Below are 20,809 nucleotides of genomic sequence, written 5' to 3'. Positions count from 1 at the left end.
TATCTCGGCCCCTTGAGGACGTGTCCGTCAGCAGCCGAGATCCGCCTCCTGATCCTCAATGGTGGGCAGAGACAAAGAAAACGAAACCGCCCACGAAGGAGAGAGCGGGAAAAGGACCAGGAAGAAGAAGTGAGCGACATGGAGGACGCCATGGCGAGCCGCCCGGAGCCGGAGCGTGGGGTCGGAGCAGAGGACTCCTCCAGCCACCCGGAGGGGCACCGCAACCAGGCCTCCACCGCTGATGCTGAATTCCTGCAGGCCGGAGTGGACGAGCTCAGCGACCGACCCCGGCGGACGCAGCTGAGCACTGAGGCCGGGTGGAAGAAGATCTTCATCGGGGGCCTCGCCGGACGCCTGTCGGCAGCCTCGTCTGGCCCGGAGCAGGAAAGAAGTTCCAGCGCTCTGAAGCTGGAAAGCAAGGCCCTGCCGGAAAGCGAGATGCTGCAAGCAGAGATGACAACGCCGCAGCGCGAGGCCCTGCAACCAGCGCTACAGGCCGCAGTGGAGACGGAGCAGACCGGCACCGGAGGGATTGCATCTGAAGCAGGTATGAAGGACGACCCTGCCCTGACGACCGACACCACTCCAGTGACTGCTAGTGCCACAGCTGCTGACTCCGTTCCAGTGACTGATCTTGCAGCAGCCGCTACCTCTGCTGCAGCAAATGCCCATACTCCAGCTGCGCAGACCTCCATCGCTGTGCATGACTTAACTGTACATGAAAGACGGATTAACGGCATTTGTCCAGCACTGGGTGTAACCCTGGACCTCACTTTGCCCAGGCCAAGAAGGGTTAAGTGCCAGGTGCAGCCCTGGAAGCTGTCCAACTAAACCTCGGAAACCTGAAACTGTACATAGTTAACTGTTTGTTTCCCTGCTTTTTGCTACTTTAAACCCGACCTGGGTTATTCTTAAAGGGATCCCTTTGTTTACCCGGGATCCCTTCTTCTGCTTTTTGTTTTGTTTCCTGTTTATTCATTACTGAAAGAACTGCTGGATCATGAACAATGCATGATACAAACTTCTTGTAAATAGTTTGCACCTTATTAAAGGTGCTCCCTACTGGTTTTACTTCAAAAAGGACTCTTTGTGAAGATACCACACTGGAACCTTTGCTGAGTATGGACTGGTAGCTTGAGAAGATATGCTACCTCATAGAGACTTGGTCCCCTCTTAAAGGGGATGTTCATTTGTTGCACTTAAATGGTGATATTGCTTTAAGACAGGTGGCAATAATGTTTGATGAAAGAAAGTGATGATAATGTTTATATGAGAAAGTTATATGTATCCATCTAGTTAATTGTAAAGAGATGCTGATGATGTTGATAGACAATGAGGATAGAAGGTGAACCCTGAGTCCTCCTAGGAGCCATATAGAGATGGCTCAGTGCTCTTAAACTGAAAGTAATGTTATGTTCTATACTGTGTATAGTAGTTGTAAAGGCAGTAGGCCCGGGCTGAACGGGGCGGTCCTGTAACAGAAAGGAGAGGCAGAAGGTCTGGTGCCGTTAGGACAGGCGGTCCTGCAGATTTAAAGTAGGAGAATGAAAAAGTTAAATTGCCTTATAATGTGATTATAAGAAGGTCTTTAGTGGATTCAGAGTGTATGTCCTTAAAGGCAATGTTAAATTATTGTTCAACAATTTTGCACTTAGTAGAATACCCGGTTGGGTAAAAGAAAGTTAGTTATAGCATGTTGCTATGATATTTAACCATGTTTGTAACGTTCAAGTGTCCTCACCTCCCATAAAGGGAAGCTCTGTTCAAGTATACGTATTGTTATTGCACTCAACAAAACTGTATGTCTTTTTGCTAACTTGTATTGTTGTTTTCTTCTCAGTCCCGGAGTACTGTGTTTAACCAGGGGGGAGTGCAGCGCCCCAGAGTCCTGGTCGTTGCAGTACTGTGGCTCCGCCACTAAGGGGAGCAATGGTGTGTCTGATGGCACTGAAGGAGTTCATCTGATCAGGTATCACAGACACCAATACATTTCACAGTCGGGCCTCCGGGGGGAGCTAAGGGTTCTATTCACTAGGCCACTCCCCACCATAGTGGGTAAACTGGAGGTCAGGCAGGAAGTTAGATCAGAAAGCTGACTGGGTTGGAACCAGGCAACACCTTGTGGCAGAGGGTGTTGTGGGGAAGATACAGTAGGGTCTCTGTCAGGGGTGGGATCCTGACAGAGGCTTGGCAACTTGAACGAACGTAACGGGACCGTGCCTGCTCAGGATAGCGGCGGTGCCCAAGGAAGGATCAGAAGCGAGATAGATTGTGCTGAGTGAGAAACGAGATCAAGCAATAGGAGAATACCAGTAGGGGTCGTGCTGTAAGACCGAAGCAACACCCTACTGAGGCGCACTACCGGTGGCCGGAACGCCGAGGGAGTATCATAATATCTAGCTTCAAGCAATACTCTAAACAGCGGCAGGACAGTCAGTCTAAGGCGGGCTGTCTAACTTAAATCACCTATGCAGTCTTGGGGGGTAACTTGTGGAGAGGGGCGACTCTAGGGTCCCGGAAGAGCTCCGAGCCTACCCGTCAAACGGGTGCCGTCCCAACCAGGACATCAGGGAGGGACGGAGGATTAGCAGAACATCATCTAATCGAGTTGTGAGGGAACTTAAGAAACAGACACAACAGTTGTGGGGACTTTCTGTAAGCACAGCAGGGAAGGACCACAACACCTAGCGCTAGGGGAAGGCACAGATTTCCACCTGTGAAGAGAACTCTGGAGGTGCCATTGGACCGGCCGGACTTGCGCAGCCTGGTGAACCGTGTTCTGGACTGAGGACCCAGAGATCTTCAGTAAAGAGGTAAAGAGACTGCAACCTGGTGTCCTCGTTATTTCCTGCGACCTGCACCGCACCACTACAGCATCACTAATATCATTCATCTATCCACATCTCTACACTGTGCGCCCCACGGCAGGGTCACGGACAGGGGCTGACTGGCCAAGGTGGCAAAGTGGCAAATGCCCCCCGGGCCGCTCCCCCAGCAGCTGTTCAGGGCCGGCTGCCTGGTGGTGGCTACAGCCACACAGCAAATTGTACGCAGCCATGTCTGCTGTACTGTGATGCAGCTGGCAGCAGACACAGCCGCATCACAGTTAGTGCACACGTCTGCGCTGGGGCCAGGAGCTATGCTTGGCTGTCACCTTGACGGCTGCGCAGCTACTGCTCCCTTCATGTTCTCTATACTTCCAGGTTAGGTGTTGGGCATGCGCGATGGCGTCCTCACGCACACGCCGACATGACCCGAATGCTAGAAGCAGAGAGGCACTGCAGGGAAGCGACTGGTGAGGTAAGTATGAAGACATTTTTTTGTTTTCTTTATAAAATAAATTTAATGATGGGTAACTGCAAGTTATGAAGTGGGGGGTGTAAGGAGGCTGCACATGATGGAATTTGGGGGTTAAAGGAGACTGCACATGATGAAGTGAGGGGGTAAGTGGGGCTGCACATGATGAAGGTTGAGTGGGGCTGTACATGATGCAGTGGGGCTGCACATGATGAAGGGCGAGTGGGGCTGCACATGATAGTTTAGTGGATAAAGGAGACTGCACATGATGAAGTGGGGAGAGTGGGGCTGTACATGATGGAATGGGGCAGCACATGATGATGTGAGGGTAAGGGGGATTGCGCATGATGAAGGGGGAATGGGGCTGCACATGAAGTGGGGGGTAAGGTGGACTGCACATGATGAAGTGGGGGGTAAGGGGGACTGCACATGATGAATTGGGGGTTAAAGGAGACTGCACATGATGAAGTGGGCAGTAAGGTGATCTGCACATGAAGTGGGGGTAATGGGGACTGCACATGATAAAGTGGAGTGTAAGATGGACTGCACATGAAGTAGGGGGTAAGGGTGACTGCACATGATGAAGTGGGGGGTAAGGGGACTGCACATGATGAAGTGGGGGGTAAGGGGACTGCACATGATGAAGTGGGAGAAGGGGACTGCAGGACTGCATATGATGAAGTGTGTCTGATGTGGGACTGCTCATGATGAAATGTAAGGGGGATAGGGGGCTGCAAATGATGAAGTGGCACTGCAGATGAAGTGAGGGGTTGATAGGGGACTGCAATGAATGAAGTAAGGGGACTTCAAATTAAAGTGGGGGGACTGCAAAATGATAAATTCAGTGTGATGGACAGGGGACAGCAATTTAATTGAAGGTGGGGGTGGGGAGAGCAAATGATCAATTGAAGAGGGGGAGGGGAGAGCAAATGATGATCTAGGATAAGAACAAATAATGAATTTTAAGGGTGGGGGAGTAAATGATGTATTGAATGTGGGGAAAGACATGACAATGAATTGGGGCGGGAGGGGCATGTAACTATAATGAATCAGAGTTAGGGTTAGAGTGATAGGTACATAGTGGGGGGCGTTGAGGATGAAGTGACTGGTAATGAATTGGGGGAAAGAGTACAGGTGCTAATTAATTTATATATTAAATGGGGAAAGTGGCTATTTATAGTTAGTGGGTGCACAGTTGTGGATTATAATTTATATTTGGAATGGTCGGTTAATAATAATAATTATAATAATTTTATTTCTATAGTGCCAACACTTTACATTTTAGAGGGGACTTGTACAGACAATGGACATTAAGCATAACAATAAACACATAGATCAACAGATACCAAAAGGAGTGAGGGCCCTGCTCGCAAGCTTACAATCTATGAGGTTGCATAATAACCAATTATATATTGTTTGTGGGTGCACCTCTGTATTCAGATGTCTAGTGTACACCATGTTCCAAATTATTATTCAAATTGGATTTAAGTGTCATAAAGATTTAATTGTTTTGTTTTTCAAATAAACTCGTGGATGGTATTGTGTCTCAGGGCTCAATGGATCACTGAAATCAATCTTAAACACATGTGATCATTAGTTTTCCAGGTGATTCTAATTAAAGAAAAGCTACTTAAAAATTATGTTCCACATTATAAAGCAGACCACAGGTTTCAAGCAATATGGGAAATAAAAAGGATCTCTCTGCTGCTGAAAAGCATTAAATAGTGCAATGAATTGGTCAAAGTATGAAAACATTAGATATTTCATGAAAACTTAAGAGTGATCATCATACTGTGAAGAGATTTGTGACTGAAACAGAGCACAGACAGAGTTCATGCAGATAAAGGCATAATGAGGAAGATTTCTGCCAGACAAATTCATTGGATAAAGAGAGCAGCTGCCAAAATACCATTACAAAGCAGCAAACAGTTATTTGAAGCTGCTGGTGCCTCTGGAGTCCCTCGAACCTCAAGGTGTAGGATCCTTCAAAGTCTTGCTGTGGTGCATAAACCTACTATTTGGCCACCCCTAAACAGTGTTCACAAGCAGAAATGGTTGCAGTGGGCCCAGACACACATGAAGACTGATTTCCAAACAGTCTTGTTTACTGATGAGTGTCGAGCAACCCTGGATGGTCCAGATGGATGGAGTAGTGGATGGTTGGTGGATGGCCACCATGTCCCAACAAGGCTGCAACGTCAGCAAGGAGATGGAGGAGTAATGTTTTGGGCTGGAATCATGGGGAAACAGCTGGAAGGGCCCTTTAAGGTACCTGAAGGTGTGAAAATGACCTCGGCAAAGTATAGAGTTTCTGACTGACAACTTTCTTCCATGGTATAAAAATCAGAATTGTGCCTTCAGGAGCAAAATCATCTTCATGCTGACAATGCACCATCTCATGCTGCAAAGAATATCTCTGAGTCATTGGCTGCTATGGGCATAAAAGGAGATAAACTCATGGTGTGGCCACCATCTTCCCCTGACCTCAACCCTATAGAGAACCTTTAGAGGATCATCAAGCAAAAGATCTATGAGGGTGGGAGGCAGTTCACATCAAAACAGCAGCTCTGGGAGGCGATTCTGACTTCATGCAAAGAAATACAAGCAGAAACTCTCCAAAAACTCACAAGTTCAATGGAGGCGAGAATTGTGAAGGTGGTAACAAAGAAGGGTTCCTATGGTAACATGTGACTTGGCCTGTTAGGATGTTTTGGAGTTAAATAGCTTTTTTGTTCAGTGAATGTGACCTCCTAATGCTGCAAATTCCACAAATGAGCATTTTCAGTTCTTTAAAACAGATCAAATGTTTAGAAATTCTACTGTGCCTAATAATTTGGAACAGTGCATTTTGAGTTTTTATTCATTTTGGAGATTATACTGTTATCATTGGGAGGTTTCTCCAATAAAATTCGATGTATACTCTATCGGGTGATGACTTTTATTAGACTGACTGTCATTTGCACCGACCATTTAGGAAAATCCGAGAAAAATATAATTTGCATAATAATTTGGAACATGGTGTAGAAGAAAGGGAAAAAGTGGGGAATGTGGTCTGGAAGCCGTACTCCAGGTAACTGTGTTATTTTATGCAGAGACGAGTCCTGGCTGGAAGAAGTGATGGCAGTCTGTGCTGGATGAAAATGAAAAGCAAAGATGAAGGACTTCAGCTAGAGACATCACTAGTGAGTCAGTGTATTACCTGTACACTGACACCTTATACAGATCTCCTGTGTATAATGTCACCAGTGATCACTGTAGTATCTTTACACTGACCGTAAATACAGAGTTCCTGTATACAATGGCACTTAGTGTTGTGCTTTTTTAAAATTAATGATCAGTATTGTAGTATACTCATGCTCAGGAGGAATGTTTGTTGGTTCGAAAATCCAAAGCAAGCCCCTCTTCCACAGCAGCAGAGCTCCAACAGGTCTGGTCACCTCAAGTCCCTGTGTCAACTAGTAAAAGTTAAATTCACCGCACGTGACACGCCGATCGTTAGCAAGGCGCGGGAGCGACGCTTGTCATAACAGACACTACAGGTCCACACTACTGGACAGGATCTTCCATAGGCGGACATTTAGATTACAATAGAGCTTATATTGCACCGCTGGGACTTTCCACCTTCTCTGTATATCACTATCTTAGCTGGAACAAGCGATTACGTGACAAAGGCTCTGGTTGAGCTGAAATGTTGTATATAAAAAATCACAGATGCTGTAATATTCTGTTACGCTCCCAGTTTATGTATAATAAATTTATACCAGACTTTGCATAAGAAAACTAGAGAGAGTGTGGTGAATTTAACTTTTACTGTTATTCTGGGCCATTGGTCCGTTACACCAGCACCTCGTCATATTAAGGCTGAGTGCACACCTAAACCTTTACCTGTGTCAACAAGAACAGTTTGTAGGATTCTGTCTCAAAATGGCCTCCATGGTCGAATCAGTGCCCAGAAGCCAGCACTAAACAAAAGGCAAATAAAAAACCATGTGGCATTTGCAAACTCCCACAGCCTGCTAAATAGATGGACACTGGAAAAGTGGCAGAAGATGGATTTCTCTTCAGTAGAATTAGACCACAGCTGCCACAAACACTGCAGGAGACCTACTGGAGCCAGTATGGATCCAAAATACACTCACAAGACAGTTAAATTTGGTGGTTGAAAGATCATGGTCTGGGGTTACCTTCAGTATGGGGGTGTGTGAAACATTTGCAAGGTGGAAGGCAATATCAATAGCCTAAAATATCAAGAAGTATTAGCTATCGCTTATATTCCAAATCATAAAAGAGGTCAAATTCTGCAGCAGGATGGTACTCCATCTCATACATCCATCTCTACAACAAAGTTCCTCCAGGCAAAAAAGATCAAGGTGCTCAAGGACTGGCCAGCCCAGTCACCAGACATGAACATCATTGAGCATGTTTGGGGAAGGATGAAAGAGGAAGCTTGGAAGACAAAACCAAAGAATCTAGATGAGTACCACAACTTCATTCACCAATGTTATGCAACATATATTTGTATTTTAAGTTAATTATTTGTTTGTGGGCAACAAAAATTTTGTCTTGCCAAAATCTGACCATTCTGTGTCCATTAACTGATTAATATTTCTGCTTTGATAACAATTTATTTTCTTTTTGGAGGGTTCCAGCTTTCAAAAGAATAACTTATACATCCAATGGATGAATTTAACATCAGGTTATACGCTTTTATTTACATAACATGGATAAGCGACATAACTTCTGTCAGGGAGTGTATGGTGGCATCATTGGTCTTTGTATAGAATGTAGTTTCATGTAGAGGTAATGGTGATATTATAATATTATGTATTCTCTGTGTAGTGGTGATAGTACTAGGCACTGTGTAGCTGTATTGTTGTGTGTATGTTTGTAAGTAAGCTCCGTTATGGCACCATATCTAAGCAGTAAGCTTGGTTCTGGTACTCTATCAATGTAGTAATCTAGATTATGGTACTGTATGTATGTCGTAATCTCAGTTCTGCTCCAGTTTCTATGTAGCAGACTTGGTTCCATGTAGTAGACTTATTAAGCTCGGTTCTGCTCCCTTATCTCTGCAGTAAGCTCGGTTCTGCTCCCATATCTCTGTAGTAAGCTCGGTTCTGCTCCCTTATCTCTCTAGTAAGCTCGGTTCTGCTCACTTATCTCTGTAGTATGCTAGGTTCTGCTCCCATATCTCTGTAGTAAGTTTGGTTCTTCTCCCATATCTCTGTAGTAAGGTCGATTCTGTTCCCATATCTCTGCAGTAAGCTCGTTTCTGCTCCCATTTCTCTGCACTAAGCTCGGTTCTGCTCCCATATCTCTGTAGTAAGCTCTGTTCTGCTCCCATATCTCTGTAGTAAGCTTGGTTCTGCTCCCTTATCTCTGCAGTAAGCTCTGTTCTGCTCCCATATCTCTGTAGTAAGCTCGGTTCTGCTCCCTTATCTCTGTAGTAAGCTCGGTTCTGCTCCCTTATCTCTGCAGTAAGCTCGGTTCTGCTCCCATATCTCTGCAGTAAGCTCTGTTCTGCTCCCATATCTCTGTAGTAAGCTCGGTTCTGCACCCTTATCTCTGTAGTAAGCTCGGTTCTGCTCCCTTATCTCTGTAGTAAGCTCGGTTCTGTTCCCCTATCTCTTTAGTAAGCTTGGTTCTGCTCCCTTATCGCTGTAGTAAGCTCGTTTCTGCTGCCATATCTCTGTGCTAAGCCCCGTTCTGCTCCCATATCTCTGCAGTAAGCTTGGTTCTGCTCCCATATCCTTGCTGTTAGCTCGGTTCTGCTCCCATATCTCTGTAGTAAGCTCGGTTCTGCTCCCATATCTTTGCAGTAAGCTCGGTTTGGCTCCCATATCTCTGAATCTAGTAAGTTCGGTTCTGCTCCCATATCTCTATAATAAGCGCTGTTCTGCTCCCATATCTCTGAAGTAAGCTCTGGTCTACTCACATATCTCTGTAGTAAGCTCCGTTCTGTTCCCATATCTCTGGAGTAAGCTCGATTCTGCTCCCATATCTATGCAGCAAGCTCCGTTCAGTTCCCATATCTGTGTACCAGCCTGTTTTTAAAGCCTGTTATCTCTGCTACTTTAATGCAGTGGCCAGATATAAGCAGGGAAAAGGACGGCCACCACAACTCGAGGGCCACTGCCTTGTGATTGCCCCCCAGGCTGAAAATTGCCAGCCAGCCCCTGGTCACGGACCGGGGTCTAGCCACCGTGACAACCCCAGAGCAGAGACTGTAGAGGCCCGGTACCGGGTACCCCTTGGCCCTGCGGCAGTGGGGGCGCTACATATGCAGACACAGTATGAGTAGCGATGTGAAAAACAAATGTGGACAGAGTACGGGGAGTGAGGGTGTTGGGATGTGTGCATGCGTAGCATGGAGGGACAGTCTAAGGGCACAGCCAGGAGGGGATAGTATACCAAGGAGGGGGAGTGTGATGAGCGAGTACAGTATAAATACTGGGCCCTATAGGGGGGACACAGTATGAGAGGACAGTGTGAAAATGGGGGCCGGTATGGAAAGGAGAGGTCAGTGTAAAGAGCATGTACCATAAGAGGGACAGTGTGGGGGTCATATTTTATGCAGACAATATAGGGAGGGGCAATTTTTTATTCAGGAGCATTTTAATGACACTTGTATCTTTAAGGGCGTTATGTGGAGATTTTCTGCAAAAGAGCGGAGAAGATGGAAGTCTGCAGAGACGAGTTGTGGATGAGAAAACTCATCATGGGGTCTGGACAAGATGAAGAAATGAAGGAGAATGACTCCAGAGACAACGTTATCTATAAGGTACCTGGATGTAAATGTTAATTGTGATACTGACTAACTCTCAATGTTTTTATTTATGTTAGGAGCATTAAAGGGGATGTCCAGGTTTGTGATGAGTCTGCAGTCATTCTTTGTGACTGCAGACTTCTGAGTTCTCACAGTGCGCACTGCAAACTGTCAGGATTCTCTCGTGCTGGTGATTTACATTAATGCCGTCACGCGCTGACTAGACATATGTGGCCTCCGTCAATGAAAATGAACTGAGTGAGGCCGGGCACGTCTGAGCGGTGCCGTCGCCTTCTAATCGCCCACTGATCGGTGCCGTCGCATTCTAATCGCCCACTGATCGGTGTCGTCGCCTTCTTATGGCCCACTGATCGGTGCAGTCGCCTTCTGATTGCCCACTGATCCATGCAGTTGCCTTCTAATTGCCCACTGATCGGTGCAGTCGCCTTCTGATTGCCCACTGATCCATGCAGTTACCTTCTAATTGCCCACTGATCGGTGCAGTCGCCTTCTGATTGCCCACTGATCCATGCAGTTACCTTCTAATTGCCCACTGACCCGTGTAGTCGCCTTCTGATCGCCCACTGATCCATGCAGTTGCCTTTTGATCGCCCACTGATCCGTGTAGTCGCCTTCTGATCGCCCACTGATTGGTGCAGTCGCTACAGGTCACCCCACTGATTCATGTAGTCGCATTCTGATCACCCACTGATCGGTGTCGTCGCCTTCTTATGGCCCACTGATCGGTGCAGTCGCCTTCTGATTGCCCACTGATCCATGCAGTTGCCTTCTAATTGCCCACTGATCGGTGCAGTCGCCTTCTGATTGCCCACTGATCCATGCAGTTACCTTCTAATTGCCCACTGATCGGTGCAGTCGCCTTCTGATTGCCCACTGATCCATGCAGTTACCTTCTAATTGCCCACTGACCCGTGTAGTCGCCTTCTGATCGCCCACTGATCCATGCAGTTGCCTTTTGATCGCCCACTGATCCGTGTAGTCGCCTTCTGATCGCCCACTGATTGGTGCAGTCGCTACAGGTCACCCCACTGATTCATGTAGTCGCATTCTGATCACCCACTGATCGGTGCTGTTGCCTTCTGATTGGTGCAGTCACCTTCTGATCACCCACTGATTGGTGCAGTTGCCTTCTGATCACCCACTGATTGGTGCAGTCACCTTCTGATCGCCCACTGATCGGTGCAGTCGCTTCCGGTCGCCCCACTGATCCGTGTACTCGCATTCTGATCACCCACTGATCGGTGCTGTTGCCTTCTGATTGGTGCAGTCCCCTTCTGATCGGTGCTGTTGCCTTCTCATCATCTACTTGTCGGAGGACACAATGACTGACTCAAGCTCAACCCAATAGTAAGTACAGTATAAGTATGGCATATTGGGCAGAATTGCTTCTTCGGCTATATTCAGGCCTTGCTGTTTTCATCCATAGTTTTTTGGCTTTATTTATAAATCACTGTTTTGCCCTGTGCTTGGTGCATGACGTCACAACACGCTGCTTGCCCTGGTGACGTCAGCAGCCGCAGGACCGTGGCCCTCCATACTATACATTACATAGGTTGGAAAAGTTACTTAGAAACAACTGTTGCATCTTACAGTAGAGGGCGCTGTGTGACTGAAATTCCACAAACAGCCTCTGCTCCAATGAGAGCACGGAGTATCAGACAGCGCACCAATGGCTGCAGGGATGAGGGGCGTGGCTTGGAGTGTGCGGCCGGGTGAATGGAGCTGAGCATAGTGTGGGCTGTGAGGCGGGACTCTCTAGTACAAAGGATGGGTCCCGGGGACTTTATGTTGGTGTAGCGGGGGCGCGCACGAGAAAAAGGGGACACCCGGCTTTCGGGGTGCAGATTACCGGGGTCCCGAACATGGGTAACGCGGAGAGTGCGGGGGGAGCCCCGGGAACCCCCTTATTACCCCTGAAAGTTCCGATGCCGGACCCGGGGGAGCTGGAGGAGAGGTTCGCTCTGGTCTTGGTAAGTTGTGAAGTGACTTTCTTATGTACACGGTGACGGGACGATAGACGGGATGTGTCCGCGGTGATCGGTGCACACGGGGGGAGCGCCCGCAGAAGTGTCCGGGTTGTGGAGTGACGGAGGAAGGAGAGCCCCGGTTACTCCGCGCTGGGAGCTGCACCCGGGCGGCTTATATGGAGGAGGCTACACAGGGACAAGTGTGAGCTACTGCAGCTGGCCAGGAGCTTGGGGCTGACTGGCTTTGCCGGGGTGAGGGCTGACTGGTTGGCGATGGCCCGGGGTGAGGGCCGACTGGTTGGCGATGCCCCGGGGTGAGGGCCGACTGGTTGGCGATGCCCCGGGGTGAGGGCCGACTGGTTGGCGATGGCCCGGGGTGAGGGCCGACTGGTTGGCGATGGCCCGGGGTGAGGGCTGTCTGTTGGCGATGCCCCGGGGTGAGGGCTGACTGGTTGGCCATGCCCCGGGGAGAGGGCTGTCTGGTTGGCGATGCCCTGGGGTGAGGGCTGACTGGTTGGCGATAGCCCGAGGTGAGGGCTGTCTGGTTGGCGATGCCCCGGGGTGAGGGCCGACTGGTTGGCGATGGCCCGGGGTGAGGGCTGACTGGTTGGCGATGGCCCGGGGTGAGGGCCGACTGGTTGGCGATGCCCCGGGGTGAGGGCTGACTGGTTGGCGATGCCCCGGGGTGAGGGCTGACTGGTTGGCGATAGCCCGGGGTGAGGGCTGACTGGTTGGCGATGGCCCGGGGTGAGGGCCGACTGGTTGGCGATGGCCCGGGGTGAGGGCCGACTGGTTGGCGATGGCCCGGGGTGAGGGCCGACTGGTTGGCGATGGCCCGGGGTGAGGGCCGACTGGTTGGCGATGGCCCGGGGTGAGGGCTGTCTGGTTGGCGATGGCCCGGGGTGAGGGCTGTCTGGTTGGCGATGGCCCGGGGTGAGGGCCGACTGGTTGGCGATGGCCCGGGGTGAGGGCCGACTGGTTGGCGATGGCCCGGGGTGAGGGCCGACTGGTTGGCCATGCCCCGGGGAGAGGGCCGACTGGTTGCTGATGCCCGGTGTGAGGGCTGACTGGTTGCTGATGCCCGGTGTGAGGGCTGACTGGTTGCTGATGCCCGGTGTGAGGGCTGACTGGTTGCTGATGCCCGGTGTGAGGGCTGACTGGTTGCTGATGCCCGGTGTGAGGGCTGACTGGTTGCTGATGCCCGGTGTGAGGGCTGACTGGTTGCTGATGCCCGGTGTGAGGGCTGACTGGTTGCTGATGCCCGGTGTGAGGGCTGACTGGTTGCTGATGCCCGGTGTGAGGGCTGACTGGTTGCTGATGCCCGGTGTGAGGGCTGACTGGTTGCGGATGCCCGGTGTGAGGGCTGACTGGTTGCGGATGCCCAAGCTGTGGCCCCTGCAGGGACAGATTTCGATTGTTCATGTGGTCACACAGTTTACCACGTTGTTGAATCTTGGAAGGTCACAATTTGATACCAGAGACATTTTTCCTGAAATTTTCTGGTGACTGCCCTGATTTCTCCTGTGCTTGGGACGGTTCACACCTGCCTTTGGGCATCCAGCAGAAGATGACGTCTTGTCACATGGAAGAGCAAACCACCATTACTGTGAGCCAGTGTGACCTAAGCTTTGATGGCCCCGTTGTACCCTGTATACCCCCTGCCCATACAGATGGGTACTTGCAGTGAGGGTGGTGGCTGTTCTCCGCCTGCCCCTCAGCCTGGCACTGTGATGTGGAGCCTGTATGATGGTGGCTTTGAGGCTCCTGTTTCCTTCTTGCGGGCGTTAGTCCTGTCCGGGTTGTTCCTTCTGTCTGGACTCTTCGTTGTGCTCCTGGGTTTGGTTAGATTTTCTTTCTCTGGGTCGGGCTCATTATATATTGTACTCACTGGCGGTGTTTAGGTCTGGAGATCTCAGTCAGGGCCGTCTCTCTCCTCCTTTTTTTTTCCCCTCTTCGATGGAGATTTTTTTTCCCTTGCTCGGCTGAAGTCTCTTTTGGGATTTGAGGAATTTGTGCATAACTCTATAGAGGGGGCGTTCTACAGGCAGCTCCAATAGACAGCTATTTGTTATGGGGCAGAAGCCTGTCAGTTCTCTACCTGCGGAACCCCCCCCCCGCTCTGGTGCCCTGTAATATTAGTAGCTGGGGCTCACTTCGCACTATTTCTTTCTAATACAGGCAGATTAGACTTTACAAGTACTTCATGAGGGATGGCTGACACGAGGCCATCGCAGATTATCCCGGATTGTCCATCTAAATCTGGCCAGAGATTTGGGACTCCATAATTAACTGCTTAGTGACTGGTAATTGGTTTCTTGTTAAAGTGATGCTCCACTTTCTGGCACCATTTTTTGGTGCGTCATTTCTAGTGATTAAAATACGTTAATTTTCCGGCTATTCAATTCTCCTATCTTTATCTGATGAAGTCTGTCACACTTTGATCTGGAGCCAGAAGTGGATTCAAAAGAAAGGGGGAATATAAAAGACTTGTATTAAAAAAACTACGTGCAAAATGAAATGGTGTTACTAAAGGAAATGCTGTGCGTGTGTGAAACCGCCCTTCTGGAAGGGTCTCCACTTTTCCACTGCCGACCCGCTAGTCCACCAGGGCTAAAAATCTCCAAATCATGAAAGATTACTTTTCTAATCTACAGATCACCCAAACGGAGGATATTGGAGGATCACACTTATCTTGTACTAGACTGCTTATGAGAGTGGAGGTCTTAACAATGGGTGGTCTGCCAGGACGTATGTGGCGCCATGGCTGTTGGACAGCTTTCTCATAGGAGAAATATGCCGATACTTGTGTATAGGGTAATGTGGGAGTCGGGGGCACAGACCATTGCCCTCCTAATTTTTATCATTAGCTGAATGGCTGTAATCCTATTCCGAAGTGATACTATTGTGTATTCTTCAAGTCTGATGTCTCCAACAGGGAGGCGCGTTGCCTGGCGGAAGATTACTGAACAATGGCTAATGAGCTAGGACAATGACCATGTAAAACGCAGGAAATGCTCTCCTCATGCCTTTAACCTGTTCACTGCAGCTTCTCAGTAGGTAGTCCTTTCTGCAGTATCTGTAATGATGCATCTGAATAGAGGCCCATGGCATTGTCTTGTATATGATCGGGGGTTTCATGGCTCTCAGGGCTGCAGCACAATTGGATGGGAGTTTTGGATTATGTCCACCATACTCCTTAGATAGCCAAAAGAGCCAAGAACTGCCAGGACAGAGGCCGTTTGGTGCCCACTTCATTCAGGTGAATGGCTCCCCCTGGGTTCCAGTCGGAATACAGTTTTTCAGTGATTCTGATAGAAACTCCGACATAGTGTTTAGCGTACAGCACTGTATAAGTGTAAACTGAGCCTTAAGCTGGCCATACACATTATATGGCTGTCCGCCGAATGGTGCTACAGCTGATCGGTCGGCCGACAGCCATCGCGTCTGACACTTCCATATCCAGGAGCTCTCATTCGGCTGAGCTCCTATGTTCTCCACGAGAAAGCCGCCCGCTGACACATTGGCCGGTGGTTTCTATCTGGGAAAAGCAATGCGATCAGCAGTCTGAAATCAGACATGTACGCCTGACAGCTCTCCCAACCATCAATCAGGTGACGACCCCATGCACATTAAACCATCTTCCAAACCCATCGGTATTGTCGGATTCGACCAACATTTGACCAATATATATGGGGCCTTTAGATCGTTGGCCAAGCCTGTTGATATCAACAACATGGAGATCTTGTGGCTGCCTTCAGCACTGTGTCTAGGGGTCCCCTAATTACTTTTTTCAAGACCTTGTGGCAGGTTCTTCTTGTTACATGTTCATAGTACATCAATGAAAATTGCTGTAAAATTATATTTAATTTTTTACATAACAGCCGGTGAGTATCTCCATATCTCCACCGTGGTACACTGCTAACCAGGAGAATTTCCTTAAAAGAAATGATTGCCATCTTTGAAAAAAATAAATAAAAAAAAGCCACTAATAGTATGAAGTACTGGCCCAGCGTCTAAGGCTTGTACATGTGTGGATGTGCATTTTTTCCCATAGCGGTAGCTAGGCTTTCCTTCACCTGGGGCAAAAGGTTTAATATATTTCCCTTACCTGTGACTACAATCCCAAAGTGTTGGGTTTCGGGGTGTGGGGGGGAGGGTAGCAACCAGCCACTTTGTGTGACGGGATGGATGATGGTATCAGGATGATACAGAGCTTCTAGCGCTTGTCTCTCATCGAAGTTTCCTTTTAACCACAGAGAGGAAGTTGGTCGGATTGTGCGGTTTTTTTCTCAATTACCCATTTGACAGTTATATATTTTTCATTTTTTTTAAGGGGATTTCTCTGTAGAACATGATAGCAGCAGGGTTTCGCTTCTTATTGCTACACGTGAGACTTAATATTGGTGGAATCGCATGGCGATGTATGAAGCAGACGGCACACGGATGTAAGATGGAAGGCAGGTGTACAAGGAAAGCCGATGTGAATGGCGCCTAATGCTGTGACCTGAAATCGCCTTTATTGGTTTCTATTTCATTCATCTGCACTTTATTTAATGTTGCACAGTTTTGTTTACTTTTTGTCCTGTATTGTTACATGTGTCTTGCTAAATAGTTAAAGCGAGCGTGTCAGCTACCCAAGACCCCCAAATGCCCACCACGTATTTAATGCTACCATTATACCCTCTCTAACAAGCACCTATTAGGGGCTTACTCATTTCATCATATGCCAAAAATCAATTTTATAACTTGGCCCGTAATCTGCTAATAAGTGGGTGACTAGATTGGGGAAAACGACACCCCCACGACTTAACATTTCACTACTTTGCTCGGATAAGGTGTTATCTGGGCATGCTTGTCTATGAACGTGTAACAAGAAGAACCTGCAACAAGGTCTTGAAAAAAAGTAATTATGGGACCCCTAGACACTGTGCCGGCAACAAGATCTCCATAGTGGTGAGCCACAGAACCTTCATATTTGCAAGCAAGAAGGACCCCTGAACTTCAGTGCCACCCACAGAACACCCATAACTGGAAAACCTTGAGGGGTGACGTCCCTGGATGTATACATGTATCCTCTGTGGTTGGGGGCTGATGCAAAAAGCAAAGAGATATACTTGACTGTCACCGTCAGCCTCAGACACTGAATGGAGTAACACCCCATGAATAGTCACACACGCTAACTAGCATATCTCAGACCATGTTATGCTAATTTTTTGCATATGAAGAAATCAATAAGACAATAAAATGGGTTTAGTAAAAATAAATACATGGTGGCAGTTTTGGGGTCTGGGGAAGCTGTTAGTGTCCTTTATGGTGTGTGTGTAATGTATGTGTTTATCAGTCGGTGAAATATCACTACATTTTGGTTTCTTGAAAAAGACACTTCTGTAACTAGATCTCCATCCTTCAATTTGTCGTTCAGAAATTTTAACCCATTGGCTTTCTTTTCCTTTATTGTTCTTCCCTTGAAGCTAAATGGTAACTTTTTTTGCCCAATTTTTGGCATTTTCAGTACAGTTGTGGCTAACCCATCCCTCACGTCACTGTTTTTTTTTATTTAAACGTGGGCTGTGATGGAGCATGGCAAGGCCTGTTTGACAAAGTCCTAATAATTTACACCACAAAAGTGTCTTAAATTACTCCAAAAGTGACCACCAGTCCCTGGCCAGAGTAATGTTACTTGCAGAGGCACGTGGATGTTGTAAGAAGCTGAAGATTAAGACTGCCATACCAAACCCCAATCTTACTGAATTGAGGCTTATGACTTTTAAGTAATGTCTGATGTTAGTTACTCATGGCAAAGCTTGTGGGAACATGTGCTTATACCAAAGGGGGATCCGGATTACCAGTTACAGCGGATTGGTTGCAGTTCACACGTGGCATGCTTAGAATAAAATGTATAAACTTTCACACAGTCTAAAGCCACTGCTCTTGAATATTGTCTTGTCGCACTGAAACAACCACCTATTGGTAACCAGTGAGGTGGGTCACAACTTGTAGGGGTTGTTAGTCGTCTTTTGGTCACCGGATCTGTGATTTGGCTGTCTTAGCAGCTCGAATAGCATCTCCAAAATAATTGTTGAACAGCAAGTTGCAGATAAGGTCTTGTTCGCACAACTTGTTTGAGTATTGCTGTTGAGCGATCAGTCAGTGCGAAGTCCTGAAGAGCCATGTCAGGTGGAGGCTTCAAGGGTTTGGCCATCTAATACACACTCCTCAACACTGAAGGTGCAACATCAAGACAGAAGAGTCAAGGAATGATGGAAATCGCAGGATGGATAGACATGTTACTGATATGCAAATGATGAAAAAGGGAAAGACCTGTTCAAAACCTCTACTATTCAGTATAGAGCATGAGCGCCACACACAGCAGCCAAGGCATGCTAGTGTGGGGACTTCTATCAATGAGGTCATTAATGGTTGTCTGAAGAATGGTACCGACGCATTTTTGGAACTCATCAAATCATCAAGATCCACTACTGGCAGCTCCTTTTGAAGTTTCCTACCAATGAGATCCCAGATGTTCTTGATGGGAGACAAATTCAGAGACACTGCAGGCCAATGTAGCACCTTTAAGCCATGCAGTGTGCTCACAGTCCACAAGCAACAAGAGCACTGACATTAAATTGTCTGTCGATACTGTGATTTTTCATTATTCCATGGCTTTGCCCTCTTGATATTGCAGTCTCAATGCTGAGGAGTGTATATGCACGTGGGCACAACCTCTCCATAGATGGATCAATTGGACACTTAACCTTTTATTCATAGCATCTATTTCAGTTGACAGATGTAAAATGGCCATGATGCCTGGGATAATTACATAGGGTATGTCCTCCAAAACGGAGTATCATTGTCAAAATAGATCATAAAGTATGTGTCTCCGAGCAGCAGCCTGTGTTCTCGGCTCATGGGTTATATAATTGGAGGTTATACAGTGACTAAAAAGAGATTTCTTTTTTTTTTTTTTTTTTTTCAGTAGAGTAATCCTTACTGGGAATTCTTCTTTCTCTGTGTGGATCACGTAATGCTGAGGGATATATAGGGTGTGATCAGCTCAGACAGGGAAAATATCACTCACTTGTTCTGTTCTTTACATCTTCAGCTCTCAGTGATTGCATTGTACCATAGTAGCTAATGCGCTGACTATGTCCGCCATTAGTGCCGTAGGGTAAAGGGGATGTCCGCTGCTGTAAATGTTAACTTTAAGTTAGACAGCATGATTATCGAGAATGAGGGATCATAGGAACTTGCACCTCCTGATATCGTACAGTGTTAACAGGCTGCTGATCACCTGAGGAACGAATCAAAGCGCTCTTTTGTCAGGTGAAACAATCTTTTGGTTTGCCTAAAATGTCATCGTTCTCAGCAGCGCATCGTTCTGTGCACACGTCTGAATTGCCCTCTGCCTGCCTAAACGGGTTATTAAATGACTGCAGACCAGCAAACCTCTTACTGATTAGCGGCTGTTTAACGCCACATTGGCTGGTGTACATGCACTTTAAAGAGAACCTATCCCCAGTTTGGGGCTGTTAAGTCTGTAAGCCAAACCTCCGACTCCTCAATTTCCTTGTCACCAACTCCGACTCCACCAAAATGGGCTCCGACTCCACAGCCCTGCTTTATATTTGTGAAACTAGTGGGCAGCCTCACACTCGTGATTTTTCTAAATATCACCTGATATGAAAAGTGGCCAAAAGGATTCTGAATGCCCTCCTGACTTTCCACAAAAGTTGGGTTTGAACTTTCAGTGCAGAGTGGAATCCCACCCTCCGCGGCCCTCCTCGCTATGGAAGCGGGAGAACTTGTGGGATCTCACCCTAATTCAGCCCTGCCATGTGCTTTACTCATCTGTTAACTAATGGTAAAATCATTAAAGGGGATATCCGGGACTTATAAAAAAATGTGCCTAAGCGCTAACAGGCATGTAGTTGCTAACAAAGGGAACTACCTGCCTGTTGCACCCGGCGTCGGTCATTCATCGCTCCTGCCGGAGACTCCTGTTGACAGGGCGGGACTACTGGCGTCAGGCTGCTAATCAGTATGAAACCAGTAGTCCCTCTCTGTTAACAGGAAGAGAAACCGCTGCTCTGTTTACGTGATGTCAGCGGGAGTCTGACCGCTCTGTCCTGGCGGAGAACGGCATTGGGCACAACAGGCAGTCAGGCAGGTAGCAACTACCCGCCTGTTAGTGCTTAGGCACTTTTCTTTTAAGTTCTGGATATCCCCTTTAATGCAGTAACCATTTGGTAGCGAGGGCTATGCGAGTGTGCATTTTTTTTTTTCTCTCACCTAGCGTCTGTATGATAAGCTACTTTTCGAGCTAATAAAACAATCTTGTATAGATAGATAGAAATATGTCAATGAGATATATAATTACTGCATTGTGTGTCTGTACATGTATTTAAAAAATAATTAACTCAATTAAAAAATGGCATGGGGTCCCCTTTAATTTTCTATAGACTGGGAAAGGGGTAATACACATGGAGCTTCCCAGGCTATTAAAGGGAACCTGTCACCTGAATTTGGCGGGACAGGTTTGCGGTCATATGGGCGGGGTTTTCGGGTGTTTGATTCACCCTTTCCTTACCCGCTGGCTGCATGCTGGCCGCAATATTGGATTGAAGTTCATGCTGTGTCCTCCGTAGTACACGCCTGCGCAAGGCAATCTTGCCTTGCGCACGCGCAGTATGCTTTGCCCAACTGCGGGCAAAGCCGAAAAGCATTAGTGCGTATGCGCCGGCGCACTATGTCCCGGAAG

At 47.7% G+C, this 20,809-nt stretch overlaps 1 protein-coding gene across 5 annotated transcripts in view; it reads left to right on the top strand.

Moving 5' to 3' along the window:
* Positions 1 to 20,809, top strand: part of LOC143816710 (formin-like protein 3) — a 157,870-nt gene that overhangs the window by 19,965 nt on the left and 117,096 nt on the right. For 4 of the 5 annotated variants that reach the window (XR_013223984.1, XM_077297436.1, XM_077297438.1 and 1 more), the window contains exon 1: positions 11,798 to 12,054. The exons of the other annotated variant lie outside the window; for it this stretch is intronic. Coding sequence is in view for 3 of the 4 variants with exons in the window: in XM_077297436.1 (XP_077153551.1) it covers positions 11,947 to 12,054 (108 nt within the window). In the remaining variant the exon portion in view is untranslated. Of the gene's footprint in view, positions 1 to 11,797; positions 12,055 to 20,809 lie in introns of those variants that run through there. 5 annotated transcript variants of the gene reach the window in all.

The sequence above is a fragment of the Ranitomeya variabilis genome, chromosome 3, assembly GCF_051348905.1.
Source record: "Ranitomeya variabilis isolate aRanVar5 chromosome 3, aRanVar5.hap1, whole genome shotgun sequence".
Classification (NCBI taxonomy): domain Eukaryota; kingdom Metazoa; phylum Chordata; class Amphibia; order Anura; family Dendrobatidae; genus Ranitomeya; species Ranitomeya variabilis.
Note: the sequence above shows the minus strand (reverse complement) of the source record. Positions and strands in the feature narration are given on the sequence as shown.